At 34.2% G+C, this 16411-nt stretch overlaps 1 protein-coding gene and 1 long non-coding RNA gene across 2 annotated transcripts; one reads left to right on the top strand and one right to left on the bottom strand.

Moving 5' to 3' along the window:
- Positions 1-211: 211 nt before the first annotated feature.
- LOC143302943 (uncharacterized) lies at positions 212-2686 on the top strand. Its single transcript, XR_013058825.1, has 2 exons — positions 212-1312; positions 1387-2686. It is a non-coding gene; the product is annotated as an uncharacterized LOC143302943 (long non-coding RNA).
- A 5417-nt stretch (positions 2687-8103) lies between these two features.
- LOC117158742 (uncharacterized) lies at positions 8104-14919 on the bottom strand. The gene is made up of 6 exons (XM_076619701.1): positions 14788-14919; positions 13691-13844; positions 10851-11079; positions 9672-9920; positions 8406-8969; positions 8104-8336 (listed from the first exon to the last, which is right to left on the bottom strand). The coding sequence occupies exons 2-6, from the start codon at positions 13833-13835 to the stop codon at positions 8231-8233; spliced, it is 1293 nt and encodes a 430-aa protein (XP_076475816.1). The 5' UTR covers positions 13836-13844; positions 14788-14919; the 3' UTR covers positions 8104-8230.
- Between the last annotated feature and the right edge of the window lie 1492 nt (positions 14920-16411).

Below are 16411 nucleotides of genomic sequence, written 5' to 3' on the forward strand. Positions count from 1 at the left end.
CGTCGAAAAACAGGTTACTGGGTGATGTGTGGTTTCAGGAAAACAAATTTCTAAATAAACTTCGTTTCTTCGCTTCTGTTTGGAATAGCATGAGATTGCATAATGGTCAGCAAGTTATTTGATTAATGATCGCGTTATTTAGACAAAAGGGAGGAGACGTATTCACAAAACGAATTCGTTGTTTCATAGAAAAATTCATAGATCGATTTTAGATACAAAAAATGTAACATTATTATGATTCAAGGACAAGCCTGATCAACTCTGATCGATCGCTTGGGTATATTTTTAACCGTAATCGAGAATAAAAAATATGCCGTAATTAAATACCACTACGACGTAATATCAACAATCGATTTAAATGTAAAATTTAATTAGAGATAACTACGGAATGAAAAATTGCTGAAAGGAAAAAATCAAATCGTTAATCAATAACAGCGTTTCCAACGAGAATTACAAGGAAAAAGATATGTAACATGATTCTTCGATAAAACCTGTCGTTTCGAGTTACTACACTTTCTTAAGGACGACTCCTTTTCGACTACTCTTTCTCCGTATCTGTCAATAACCTTTCACGGGGAATCCTACGGCAGTAGGTCGGACCGGTTGTCGAGTCACGGTTTTTCCCCGTTCCCGACACCACACCGTGCAATTCGAGTTCGTGGAGGCGATACTCCTCTGTGATTAAAATATTTTCCTCGCACATTTAAAAAGCTAATACATTGGAGTGTCTTCTTATTTGAGTACGTTAGAAGAAAAGCCGATAGAAGCGAGAAAACCTTTAACTCGAGAAGATTTTGGGTAATATTACATTCCACTATAGAAGTTTCCAAACATCAAAATACATTTTGTATGTATATTGGGTTGGCAACTAAGTGATTGCGGATTTTGTCATTACCACCTAATGACCTAATACTTTAGTAGAGTGTATACTTTGAAATGAACACGGGAAGAAAAGACTAATATTTGTTAAAAATTCATGTAAACCCCGTAACATTGCACATCTGTGAATCTATGAAATTTTGATAAAAAAGTTCCAGATTAATTATTTCGATATGCTGTTTGGTTCGACCAGTATTTTTATAATTATAGCGTCGATTATCATGAAAAGCAATCATGTTATTATCGATATTGTGTAACGCCCTATTAAAGATGTTGTCGCAAATAAAATATTCATATAACACGCTCAACGCAAATAGATGATTATGAAACGAGTAAAACAGCTGAATCGCAAGAAATTGTAACCCATTCCAAGAAGCTCGATTAGTCGTTGTACGTACCGCAGACAGTTTACAAGATTCACCACACGAAACAGGTGAGTCCAATTTCTGTAATTGCTGTTTCCGCGTATCCCTCGGATTTTGATGTAATTGTCGCGCACTCATACAGAACATGTATTCGACGAATCCTACGTATGGAATGTTTAATGAAGGGAATGATACTCGCTTTTCTACCGAGAAGTGGTGCAACAGAAAGAACTGCCTTTACGAACCTGTCAAGGTTAACCGTTCCAACGTAGCAACCCCCGAAGATCTTCGTCGCTTCTTCTACGTACGTGTCTCGTTGAGACAATGGACTCTTCAAGGATGAAAAATTAAAAACGGTCTACGACGTGACGAGTTTGGGAGATTTTCTGATAAAATGAGAACACGTTAATCCTTGGTTACCGATTGCTGGCCTTTGAGCAGGCTCTGAATTTTTATTTTATTATCATAATCTATATAGCAAGGAATTTTAGAAACTCCAAAAATCTTGAATATCTTCGGTAGCATTAGACGATACGATTAAAGAGTATCGACTTGTTACTTGTTACGCGCGATTTATTGAACTTTTATTCGATTACCTTAAAGCACCTAAGTAGACGAAATGTATTCAGTGTGATTAAATAAAATAGTTAGAATAGATTAATGTTTGTGGCGTAATGATTTAATAAATATAACAAAATATCGAGACTAATTCGAGAGACTAGAAGTCTGTGACAATGAAAAAAATAAATGAAAATTCCATTGAAGCGTAAGATATCGTATGTAGAAATAGCGTAATTATCTGAAAATGAATTATTTATAATTTTCGACTAAAGGTTACTTACGAAATAAACTTACGAGTGACCTAACGAATAGACAGCCCGAGATAAAAATCCGTGGCACCGTAACGCAATATTGCAGAACCAGGTGCAATATTTTTTAATACGAAGAAATGCCTCGAAGGAACGTTTAAATTAGTCGACGATTAATACGTAGAGGAAGTGGTTAAGTCGTAAAGTATAAGAACATTTTTCTTACGTATGAAATCCTTCTAGGTAACATGACAAGCTGATAACAACGAAACGAATAGTTTGGTTTCTTTAAGCGTAAACCTGAATAACAATCGATCCCTATAAATTGTTACGAAATTATATATGCAGCTGATCGTATAAACTCTGTTATCATTGTTGGATCGAGGTATTTTGTTACAATTATAATTACAATATTTTATTGCTTACGATTACTGAGAATCTACCAACGACACGCTGACAAAAGTGGAACCAGTAGATTACATGCTATGTATTAATAATAATTAATCGAGCCTACATTACTGATTCTCGCTGTATTTATATTAAATTGAATTCATGCTGATAATTGATATTGTAAAATCCGAATTTGAAACACAGAAAAAATGTATAAATATATCCGATATTTGGTAACGAGTAGCTAGCATAATGATCTCTTATAAATCCATAGACCCATATCATACCAGTTTTATTTATCACTAATGGAATTACGTAAAAGGTATTTGTAAGAAAATAACATTATAAAATAACAGGGATAAAAAGTATTTATGCCCATTTGTTAGACCATACGTTTTCAAATAATTAAATTGTCAATTGTATATTATAATTTTACATTGATATCCCTATTTACCTGTCCCCTGAGACTTGATTTGCTTTAATAACGTAAATATATATTTTATTACACGTTAAGTGATATATGTGCATATTTCACCGTTGGTGTCATAATTTCATAACTCGAGGAACACGTTTTTCAAGCTGCCGCTATAAGAAATCACATAGGTTTCAGTAAGATCATAAATATAGCAGGACGACCGATCCTGTTTTATAAAAGATAATCTCGTTAATAAATTCAATTAGAAAAATAATTTGTCATTACGTTGAAAGATGCTTTCTCGTATCCTTTTGGAAAACTAAATATATTTATGTCAGTTTTGAAGCAAGGCTGGGTATCACACATTTTGGTATTATATTGGTATCATATTATACATATTGGTATTATTGGCATGGGTACCTACTACCTATTATTTTTCTCAATTGTTTCAAAATACGTTTATAGATGAAAAATATGTATTGCATAGATACAACTAAAGGATCGAAGATAATTATCCTTCGAAGAAGCTAACTAAATTGTCAAAGAAACCTTCGATTTATTCAAACGATGAATAATCGTGTCTTCGATAACTCATCGATAATCTATGGTTTCTAAATGTCACTTGTAAAATAAAGATTCTCGTGATACGTAAATAATCTGCATGCGAGCACGAAATTTAGCGTTAAATATACTATAAAAATATATTATAGAAAAAGAATTTTTAATACAAATTATATTAATCATCGAATATTACATCGATAATTATACCTTCTTATCTTCACGATTGTAACTCGGTACACGATTGAAACTTTCCTCGAACAGAAAGATTTTTCATCAAATGGATGATTCGTGACAGTAATTTACACGTGGATCAATTAAATGATCAAAGAACGATTCTTCCTGATACATAGACAAAGTACGTATAATCCTGCGTATATGGAAGATCAAACGTGTAATCAGGATAAGGAAATCCAAGGTCTGCAAGGGGATCGCGCAGCTGCAGGACAAGTCTCTTTAGATTCATGACCAGATTGTCTTGAGATCACGTGCGTCAACCGAGGAAAGGAAAGAAAGAGAAAATATCGCGATAATGAGCAGTCATTGTGTCTTATCGATCGTTAAAGGAAAATAAATCAGTTACGCAACGCTTCACTTCTTACTAATCGGCAGGTTCAATGAGAATTATCAGACGAATTATCATTAGGGTTCTATTTCAAACTGATCTATCTTCTTATACTTTTATGATCCAAATACATATATACATGTTTCCTGCGAAAGAATGAAAAATTCATGATACTTTATTTTACCGAAAAAAAAGGATTTGTAACGTTTTAAGATGTACAACGCAAGATTGCAAGATGAAAGCATTCGTTGGAATAAAAATTTATTTATATTTCTTCAAGCTCGAAGTATTTTTTTTGCGTTGGGAACAATTTTAGCGAACAAAAAGGATTTGTAACGTTTTAAGATGTACAACGCAAGACTGCAAGGTAAAAGCATTCGTTGGAACAAAAATTTATTTATATTTTCTTCAAGCTCGAAGTATTTTTTTGCGTTAGGAACAATTTTAGCGAACAAAAAGGATTTGTAACGTTTTAAGATGTACAACGCGTTAAGTTTGTTAAGTTAAGTTAAGTTAAGTTTAAGTAAGTTTGCGTTAGAAAAATACAGTTGGGTCGAGAATGGTCGAAAGAAGGCAAAAGGGTTAAATCAGGTTTGCGAAACGATTCGTTTTCAATTAATCGACAATGATGAATCAAACTCGCGCATAAGGAAACGTTCTACAAGCCAGTTTCGGACGTGGACGCGGTTTTTGGCGGGACTACCTGTAACTGGTTCCCACGAAACTGACCTTAATCGATTCGTAAAAATGTCCCAATCGTCTATCATGGTTATTTATGTCACAGTGAGTTTGCTATAGGATTTTTCGTATAGTTATAATATGATCTAGCATAGCAGATAGATAGATAGATATGCTATTCTATCGTGAACGGCAACAGGAAACACTATCGAAGCGTATAGTTACAAAATCAGGAAGAAAAAAAAACTTCAAATAACGAGGTTCATTAACTGTGTCCTTGGGAACATTCTTCGGAAGTAGCAGAAATATAATGGTTGTGTTACTTATCGTAATATATTGCTCTTTTGCAGTAGCGAATGGAAGCCTATCGATAAATCTGTCGATAAAATAGTCGAAATTTGTTGGAGGAAACGATCGACAAGCCCCTAACAAGAACGATCTTTGTCAAATTTTCCGCCTTGTTAGATAATAACGTGTTTTAGCAATTAGAATTCATGGTGGAATAAATCGAATTACTAAAAACGATATACACGCATATATCTATGATAAATAAAAAGGAATAAGAATAATTCCACAACTTGGTGATTTGATTAAATACAGTTTTACGATATACCTAATTACAGATATATTCACAAAATATTTCGTTGAAGAAATCTCAGTTGTATAGTTGCTCGGTTTTCTTGTAGAAAGACAAGCACAAACAAGAGCTATTTTTATTACGATTACTTCAGTTTAATCCAATAACTTGTGTAAACCAGTGTCACGCGTATTCGAACTTTGTTACAATTACACTTACTCAATTACGCCTTAGAGATATTAAAATGTACACTATATGCAAAAATATGTAACATATCCGAAATATACGCTATTGGTTGTTAAGATATTTCGAATATTTAGCAAGCACGTATTTACTTAGATTCCATTGCTTCGATTTGCGTAAACATTCGCAATCTACTCACAGCATTTCTTTGTTCTAGCACATTCCACCGTGATAATTACCGCGTGGTATTCGAAAAGCATCGAAGATTTATATCGAACGAACAATAGACATCGACGATCTACCGAATTCGCGATTCTATTTCTGGAAATAACGAATTAAACGAGTTGATTGCAAGTTAGTTATAACACTATAGTACTATAGTACTGAGTTGATCGGCCGAGGTTTGATACAACCAATGAAGATCGAAACGCGCAATTGTTCGTCGATCTGACCAGTTACCTGCCTTTGACGAGTATACGCGTCAAACAAAAACTTCGTTTCGCTGCTTCTGACGCGTATACTCGTGGTCGCTTGTATTTATTTACGCACTCCATCGCCTAATTCCATGACAGATTTCCAAAACTAAATTCCGCATTAATCGGTCAAGGTCGTATCGATCTCTTAACGACGCGTCTCCTTATAACAAACCGATATCCAACGTCCCTTCCCGACGTCCTGTGACACACGCGTTCACTCGTCAATGGCGATTAATTAACAAAGGATACAGAGTTTGTTAAGGACGATTTATTATTTGAGATATAGATCATCCATCATCAAGTACACGCGCGAACGCGATACAAAAGTCACGCCGTGTAAGAAGCAGACACAATAGCTTCCGCATGATCGCGTAATTTAAATGAATTATCAGTTAGATGTTCAATTATGCAAAGCGATTTAATACGAAGATACGTTTAACGTAGAAGTTTCATTGGCTCTGGTTTATTTGCATGCGATATTACAATAGTTGTTTTATTTGCAACTTTATTGCAGGGGGAGTTATTGGTTGTATAACCAGGAGGTGTGTCAGACGATTTATTCTTGAATACTGATAAGATTGATTCGAGTAAACGATTATAACGAAGGCTGGTAGCAACCGCTAGAGAACAGAAACAGAGGAAAACCACTGGAAATATCCGATCGGGTGATTAAGAACGAAACAAACAAGAGAAGAAAAGAGGAAGAAGAAGTCGCGCATCAGAAATATCAAAACACGATTTGTTTCATTTTTCCTCGATCCCTATCGACCAGATTTAATTAGTTGAGTCGAGCATTGTTAACGTTTGGCGGGTGAATAATTTTACCGTGCGAAATGCAATTCGTTTTTCGATCGTCCGTTGTCTCTCATTATCTGATCGTGTCAATGCACGCCGTGAATAGAAATACGAGTTGGCTGCCGGTTGATCAAGATAGCGAATGGATTTATAAAAGCATTAAATTTCTAGTCCCTATGCCAGTGGCAATGTAAGAAAACGAGGATGCCACAGATCGAAAAGGAGAATGCTATTATCGCGAAGAAAAACGCCTGCAGTTACCCAACGATGGGAATACCTGCAATATGTTCTCGTCTCGATTAATTAAGCCGCGTGTCTCTGGATGATTCAATGAGGAAACGACGACAAAGGATACGCGGTGTGTTTCGTTGCGTAATCGCCGACTGTTCTGATCATATACTTTTGACGTAAACTGACCACTGTGATGGACAAATACTTATATCGAAATTTTGGTCAAAAGTCGATCTTAAGAATTCAGCCTTGACGGAGAAGATTTCCGAAATAAATGCCAAAAATTGCCTTTGAAGAATTGCGAAAATAATCTTCCCATGAAAATTAACGGTATTCGTTGAAGACTATTCTTAAAATAGACATGTTTTGGTATAATAAAATTGCTCCGTCTATTCTGCAAGATTAAATTAAACAATTTACTTGTTATGTTACTATCATCCGTTTCTAATAAATATTTTTCGATCGGCAAATTTTCAAATAATAATTTTCTCCCGATTAAGTGATTTACGTAGGAAGAATAGATTCGTCCAATTATTCAGTTTGCAGATCACTGTGCAAGGATGTGCAGTGCACTGTGCAGGAATCGTGACTTTCGTTGAAACGCGTGTCTCGTTCCGAACAGGATTAATCGAAGATTATCGCAAATTGCTTTACATAACGCTTCGCTTGGGTCCACGATAAAGCAAATCGAAGCAAAAAGGGCGATTCTCGTTTGAATTGCGAAGAAGCAACACGTAGCTGGTAATCAGTGTCGGCACATAAGAGAGAAGAATGAAGAACGTTTATAGAATGATCGAAATGAATGATATGCTAATCGATTCTTGATACTACGAAGTACGTTGGTAATATCAAGTAATGCATTTTATTATTATCCAGTTGTAAATGTTACAAGATCATGTATAATTAGAACGTTATATTTCGAAGGGCTATAAAAGGTTTTTTTTTACCAAGAAACTTAATTAATTTACAATCGCTAATTTACCATGAAAAACAATTGTAATAACGATCGCATCGATATGTACAATATATATAACGCGTACGACTTAGACATATGTATATAATTAATTTATATCAATAATTGACAAACAATCGTCAAGAATTAAATAACATAAATATAATATAATATATATAAATAACATAAATATCAATATAAAAGATAGAAGATAACGATGCATTACCATTATTATTTATATAACGAATTATTATTTGTATCAAGAACCTTAGCTGAGATTCTTGTTTCCAAAACGAGAAAAGAAATTATTTTGTTAAATAATTTATATTATTTATATTATTCCGTTATGACAGAATATTATACTCGGCGTTCTTCTCGATACGCGTTGTCTTCTATCGTATACCGATTCGTTACCTTAAGTTTCTTTCCAACATTAGGAAGCTCCATGTACGTGGTTTCGTTCCTAGAATCAGTACCTGTTTTCGAGTAATCAGAGACCCGAATAGAAGGTATAGAATTTTTCTATGCTTACTGCGATGAGAATAACTTAGCAGAAAAATTTCCAAACATTCCTGGCAAATTAGCAAATACTCTCAGGAGTGGGCATTCGCAAAACGAAGTATCCTTTTTACGAGGCATTCCGTTATTCCTTTCTTCCCGATAGAATTTAAGAGTAATAATCAAAGCCTCTGTGGTTGTTCGAACAGACGTTGACATACTTCTACTTTCGAATATATCTGACAATTGAGTTTGATTCATCGTTATATCATTGATGGCCAGATTGCAAATTGATTTTTCGTCCAGATTGACGATCGATGGATGGTCGTTTTGGAATTTCTTCGAAATCCCATCGTACCCTTCCATTTTATTACCATTTTTCGCCATTGCTTCGTCATTCGTCGGTCTCAAGTTCGAACCGCTGACACTGATCCTCGTTGAGGTGAATACGCTGGCAGGTCGATTCTTGTGCAGTGTCATCGGATGTTCGATTGGCGATAAATTATTGAAAGTTCGAGCAGGGATATCTAGCTTTTGGTTTCTAAACTTCTGGTCGCTCTCATTGCTTTTTAAGTCTTTGCCTCTTAATATTCCCAATCTGGAAATTGTTTGCACAAAATTTCTACGATAATTGAACGATAAAAATACCGACGTATTGGATTCGTCGAAAAATTCGTAGCGAAATTTCCGAAAAATCTGAAAATATTCTATCATAGTAATCAATACTTTTTACAATGCTTTTTTTATAATGCTGTTTACTATTTATCGTATAACTTTGTAATCGCTGCTTCAAAAAAAAAAAAAAAGAACGCATCTTTTAGCAATGGATTTCTTGAAGTAATTTCGCAGGTTTCTGGAATATTCAATTCGTAAAGATATTTTGTAAAGATTATTTATTTTTCATATAAATGCAAAATCTTTAAAAATAATACTGCTTTTATCGACAAATGCTATATCGTTCTCTTTAATCAACGCGTTTGGTCTGAAAGCAGTATTATCGAGCTGTATTTTACAAAAGAATATAATAAATAATTCTCTTCAAATCTTATTAAATTCGTAACGCTGAAAGCTATGTACATGTACACAATGTTCTATAACATGTAACATGTACACGATAATTAAATACATGATATAAATATAATAGAATAAGTCTATCAGGATTATTTATAGAACTATTCGAAACACTGCGAACTTTCCGACAACCAGATAGAGCCTTTGATTTATAAGTAGAATATCTGATGACATTCGGTTGGAAAGAAAATAAGAACTATGACAAATACTGAAATATTTGCGTGCCAACCTCGAGCAAATTTCCGCCTTCCATTTTAACTTCTTGATTCTTTTATCGGTTAAATAACTGCGTCTGGATGAATGTTGCGAAGAATTAGCGCTATCGTCTCGGAGAGATTCGGCAATGTCGTCCGTCGTAATATTCATAGGACGTGCTTCTATCTGAGCTTGCACTATTGTCGTATTTTTACAGGCCTCCGAGGAAGAATTTGTAATATTATCTAGTTGATTTTTCAGCGCAGGTGCCCAAATCGCTGTTCTGGAACATTTTGTCACACTCGATAATTCTCAATTTGCGTTCCACTTAATGGAACTTCATTTAGTATCGGAACTAGTGACATTTCTTATCTTTGTGATCTTTTTCTGCAAAGAACAAACAGTTCTAGATTCTTCTGTTTCGTAACTAGCGCAGAAAATAAACAAATGTCTTTTTTTTTATTTGTTATAAAACTAATATCGTCCTTTAGTCAGATAAAAAAAAATAATTACGTATAAAGCATTGATATTCACTGTACCATTTCAATTACAAGAATTTCCCTATAGTATAATGTATTTAGATATATATATATATATATATATATATTCGATAGTTCATAGTTGGTAATAGTATTATAGAGAATTAAGGAAGGAATTTAATTACGACACAGTGTTGTTATTTCTGTATTCAGAGGTAGGATCACAATAGCTATTATTTTATTCTTTGGATAAATCTATCAAACCGTTCTGAGCCGAACCTTCATTGCACTTTCTTACATGGACTAGGGATAAAAAAGGAAAGAACATCCTAAACCTATCGATTATATCTAGAACTATTTTCTAGTTACTATTTATTGTAACTAGCGCATCTGCATATGGATGGCGAGCATGAACTCACGTTGTCATTTTCAACATACAGTTAATCGTAAAATTTGAAACGAATAAAGATCAAGAAAGTTATTCCTTGGAAATATGAATACGACGTAATTTTGAACGGAGAGAAAACGACGTGTAAAAAGATAAGTAGTTTTTTTTTAATAAAGCGATTATTATGTCTAACAGATTGCCAATTCATCTGACAAGTTAATTCGTCTTTCTCGGTTAACAGGTTAATTCACTGCTAAAGATGTTTAGCTCGTCAATTAAAAATCACCGATACTATCATTATCCGGATGTAAGTGTTTCTATATTAATAAATAAACACGGTTATTACCTGTGTCCATTGTGAGGTAACTTTGCAGAAACAGTCTGCGTTTCTTTCGAGAAAACCGGTCTTGCCTCTTGCACGAGTTTTATTTCCTTAGTTTTGTCCAAATTTGTAGAACTCTCTTTTCTATCTGACACATTGGAAGAGATTTTATCCGGGCAACAGTTTCGTTCTGAATATGGCACCTTAATGCGAACTATAGTTGATTCATAGTCTTCGGTAAGTTGTCTCCCATCTAAAAAAATTCGGCCACGGTTTTATATCCTTCGAATTAATGAAATTTTTAATTGTAAAAATACAGAAAATACACGTAATATGCGTGAAATATTCAAACTCTCATTTCTTTCAATCATTTCTTCCTTTTCATTCGTCACCTTCGTCACATCTCTTCAATTTGCATAAATATCCACGGTCTGACGATCAATTATGCGTGATTAATCGTTTCAACGATTTTCCTACCTTTTATTTATTTTTCGATAACATAAACAAAAGATCACGACCAAGTTCACTGCCAAAAATATCTTTTTCGATCAGTCGATCAATTTCATTTTTCGCAAAATAAATAGATCATGCAAATAGATCGTATCAGCAACTTTAACGAAGCTGGATATCGTGTTCCAGTTAATCTACTTGTCTTCTTGCTGCTGTTAATCTCGTAATTAAATGTTCACAGATGTAACTTTTTGTGTTGCGATTAAAACTTACGATTAATTAACGATGTCGTTTGCCAGTAATTGATACGACGCGTATGAAAAATTCGAATTCAATTATCGATAATGAACATTGAAGGAATTAGTAACACACGCACTCACCGTCATGTTGACACAACTTTTTAACGTAACAATACTGTCCGATATAATAATTTATAATCTCAACTATAGAAGATAGCAACACACCCAGATACAGCAACATTTTATTCTTACGTTTAACGTCTCTATCACCGACAAACTAGCGTACGTTAAGTTATGGATTATTCGATACCGTCCAACAAATAACGATATAACGAAGAAATAAGAAAAGTCAATGTCAAATCGATAAATATTATGGAATACCTGTATTCGTCGATTGATCGTATGATTACCTTCATCGTTAACAGCGTTCGTTATACATCGACTAAAACTTCGTTCAATTTCAATTAAAAACTGGAAAATCACGATCGATGATTGATATTTTTATCTAATGATAATATCAACTATTTATCATTTATTATTATTTCTCAATATTTTTTTATTATTAAGAACTAACGATCAATAATCGGTATTTGTAATGGAAAATCTTTTAATTGGAAAACTTTCGAGAATTAATCGACTGATGCTCAACTACGCGTACTTAATTACATACGCTTGCAACTATATTGTCAGTCATAAATGATTCCATAATGTAGATTCATTAATCGAAGAAAACATAAATACAGACAAGTTTGCATACTGTTTAACGAAGTACAGATATTCTGATTGCGTAAAAATCGGTATGCGTTATTCTTAATCTCGTGCAATGTAACAGTATGAGAAATTCTCGGTGTATCGTAATGAACGTTCGAACGATCGTTAACGACAAGAAATCAGTTACTAATTACGATAATCGACGTTATTACGCAATCGACAATCACTGATACTTCAACTGGGAAACATTTCTGGAATTTAAAGTTGCAAGAAGTCACGCGATTTTTTCTCACAACTTCGTCCCGATCAACGTTACACAAGGATGCTGAATCGTGCAAATGGTGTCTGATACACGATTCCAACTAACATAAAACGGAACGTAATTGCCGGTTTCTTCGATTCGTTAAAGTTTCCCATAACCGGTGTGATAAAAATGATAGATGAACCGCATAGCTCGTTTGTTTTATGGTTATTTATATACGTATCTTAAGATCGGAATAACTTAAACGCTACTTGTACCATGGACTTCGTCACAAAGATTGCCATATATAGCATACTGATATATAGAGTTGAATTTACAACTTATGTTCAAGGAGGAAAGAAACAGAATTATGACATCAAATAATAAGAAACGAGGAAAGCTAAATTTAGAAAAAGAGGGATGCTAAGAAACTGGGGAGAACTGTGTCGTTAGAATTTGGCTCAGGAAAATTTTCTTTGCAGTAGAATAAGAAAGAAGAACTTGAAATAACGAGCCAATTTAACTATTATAATTACCCTTATTTCATAATTTTGATTTTGACGAAATGTAATTTTATTTAACAGCGAGAACACGTAAGTCATATTTTTAAAGAATTTGTTCGTATCGAGTAACGAACAAACAAAATCTCAAACAAAATAATGGACGATTTAGTAGAGCATTAAATCCTATCTTTTTCTCGCGTACGTTTCGCCGATATATCGATAAATCCAGTTTATTGTACAAGACAACAGTATTTGCTTCTAAAAAGAAAAAAGAAAAAAAGTGAAACGATAAAGGAAATCGTGAAATTCGCCTTTGCCTGGTCGAGGCAAATTACGTGAAAATACCCATTGTTCTTCTAGCCATTGAACCTGAGGTCGAGGTTGAAGTCAAACAACGAGTTTCTCCGTCTAAAAATTATTGTTGTTGGCCAATTTCGCTTGGATCGTGCTTACGATTCAGTATCGGATAACGCGCCATAAATTTTCATCATGGTGCATATCGAAAAATGCCGGATTTCCCTTTTATACGTTGAAAAATGAACAAACTTTCATCGAAACAGAATTAATACGATAATACATATACGCGATGAAGGAAATTAGAGACAAGAATGGTACGACTGGTATCACCGCGTTATTCAAAAGCAAGCAGTGAATGTCGCGAAATGATTTCACATTCGATCGCTTTCGTTTAGCGCACAATGAATGAGACATTTTTATTACCTTTAAATCTACCCGATTTTCCCCGTTTATCCATGTTACGCAATTGTATGAATTTATTATACAGGATGTTCATCACGGTGTGACGATCAGTGATCGTAATCGTGTTCAGGATTTTCGTGATTGTCCTAGTCCTTGATAGAAACATGTCCTAAATCTGAAATAATTTCCAGAAAATATCTTTCAAAAATGTCGTGATGAAATTTTCGTTGCGCGAAATATTTTAAAGGTGTGCCTTGCTATATTAAAATCGAAAGGACTATACGTATATCCACGTGCGTATTATGTATAATATTGGCATTTTGTAGCCATTAAACAGCTGCGTATATGCATTAAGCGAAGTATGAAATCTTGGTTCATTTAATTCGCATAATTGCTACAAGAATCTGAACAGCCTGCTACAAGTTACGTTTAATTAATTCCTTCAACTATTTTTCCATCGTTACCGTCACAATTCATATACATATGTACATAGTATATGCATTTTATATGCATAGTATATAATGAAAGATTACTATAACACGACAGGAATACGAAAATTGTTAAAATAGAAGTTAGTATGCAAATTCGTTGTTCATATATTACAAAAATAAAGAAAGTGGATATAGGAGACTTGCGTTAACTGATGAATTATGACAAATGTAATAACGAGATACTAATATGTAATAACTTCTTTCAGCCTGTCCTTGTCTCGATAAAGTTGTTTAAAGAGTTATTATACATAACAAAAAAATGTTAAGATGGCCGTTATTGTGCATTACAAAGAACAAAAATGCAGGCTTTCTAGGAACAAAGAGTCCTTGACTTGCGCTCCGTATATCTACGTTCACGTCAGGACTATCTCTGAATAACGTAAACGTATCCTCGATATATATATATATATATATTTATTTTAATTAATATTTTTGAATTTTACAACATTCAGATCCTCGATTACCAGACTTTTTACTTTTCGCGTTTTCAAACCTCTCGCCTTCTCGAATATCCGAATTTTCGAACGTGCAAATTCTTTACTTTTCAATAAAAAGTTTCATTTTCAAAATGCTCGATATCTCAAATTTCCAACATTTTTTTATCCATATCGTAGCGTTTCAACTTACATTCCTATTTTTTGTTCCTTGCGCGAGTATTACTGCGTTCTATTTCCGATCTCGTTCGGGGTAAATCGGCTTCCTTCCTCTAATTATTATCGCGGTGATCGGCCGGGTTTCTCTCTGAAACGCACTGATACAACTCGTTATGAAGAGAAAGCAAAATGTTCGAGTTGATCCATCAACGTGGATGAATCATTGAACGTCTTAATTATTCCTCGGGCTTTCGAGTTGCATGGAACAAAGCCACGCTCGGATCCTTGCATAATCGTTCGACATGCGCGCGTAAATGGGAAAGGTAAAACAATAAGAGAAATGACAATGATTAGTGTGGGATATCGTTGGTGAACGATTCATCTTTGATTTTATCCGATAATAGGCTCGTTTAACAATTTGTAGATTTATCTTGTATGCGGTGACTTCGATGAATGGAACAAAATGACATCATAAACGGTATTAGAAAAATTACGAAATTTGTTTATAAGAATGAAGGTTATTATAAGAATGTGGAAACGATACGATTAATTATTCCAACTTTGAACAGTTGTTTAGCTATTCATATACCACGAAGGAATGGTGTATAGACAGGCGAATTAAGATCGTATCTCAGCAGTTAATTTGCGTACCTCTTGTCACGCGTTTCAAGGCACAGGAGCACTTTCCGTCGTACACGTCGAACGAATTAAATCATTAGATCTTCCAGTTAATTACAATCTCCACGCAATAGTATTAAACCGGTGTAAACTCTATTTTTCTTTTCTTGCGCACGATATTATTATTAATAATAATATTATTGTCATAAACAAAACGAGACAATTTCTCTCTCTCTCTCTCTCAAACGTTAGCAAAGGGTTATACATAATACGATTGAAATATTTAAAACAACAAATAGTTCTGTTACGTATATTTTACAGAATAACTTTCGTAAGGAAAGAAATCAAACGTCGATCTGTACGTCGTAATTAATCCAATCTTCGTAAGTAACGTGATCGGAATGAGTTGGTAAACCTTGTTAAGTAATAAATTATACGATTTTATTGACAATTTATTACCATGTGTCTCGCCGATTAATCCACTTCTAAATACACGTTTCTCTATGCTGCACGATCGTTCCTATTTTACATAATTATCGGCCTCGGCGTTTTCAACGTATATTAAAACTATCCCTGTACGCTCCCCTGTGGGAGGATCTGTATACCTAAATTCCTATGGTAAATAAGACAACTTAATCAATTATTAATTATCATATCAAGGCTCGCAATGCGCACGGGATAACGTTCATGTTCGAATTGGCCACTTCACCAACGACCATAACGCCTGTCCTTGTATTCAATTAGCGTTTAAAGAATCCATGTAACATTCCATGTATTTAACGTTGAAACATTTCGACGTTTCATCTCTACATCTCAATCACAGCTATACGAATAATTGCTCCGAGTTTCAACATTGTAGACAATACTTTTCCCCCTCTATCTATGTATGGCCTCCACTTTTGCCCGAGGTTGAGTGCAGACTGTTCAAAGAAACGATCTAGAACAAGGGCAATATCATTGCGCCATACAGCGTCCTTCTTTTCACCAAATCTTTACGATATTGTTTGAAAGTTATTTAGATAAGATTGATTCTCCCTTCT

This window comes from Bombus vancouverensis, chromosome 1, assembly GCF_051014615.1.
Source record: "Bombus vancouverensis nearcticus chromosome 1, iyBomVanc1_principal, whole genome shotgun sequence".
Taxonomy (NCBI): domain Eukaryota; kingdom Metazoa; phylum Arthropoda; class Insecta; order Hymenoptera; family Apidae; genus Bombus; species Bombus vancouverensis.

Excerpts from the sequence above, each read along its gene's own strand:
- LOC117158742 (XM_076619701.1), bottom strand. The coding sequence starts at position 13,835 with ATGTTTCTATCAAGGACTAGGACAATCACGAAAATCCTGAACACGATT. Across the intron at positions 9,921-10,850 it reads TTACCTCACAATGGACACAG|AACAGCGATTTGGGCACCTG; the intron begins GTAATAACCGTG and ends AAAATGTTCCAG. Across the intron at positions 8,970-9,671 it reads AAGGCGGAAATTTGCTCGAG|ATTGGGAATATTAAGAGGCA; the intron begins GTTGGCACGCAA and ends AACAATTTCCAG.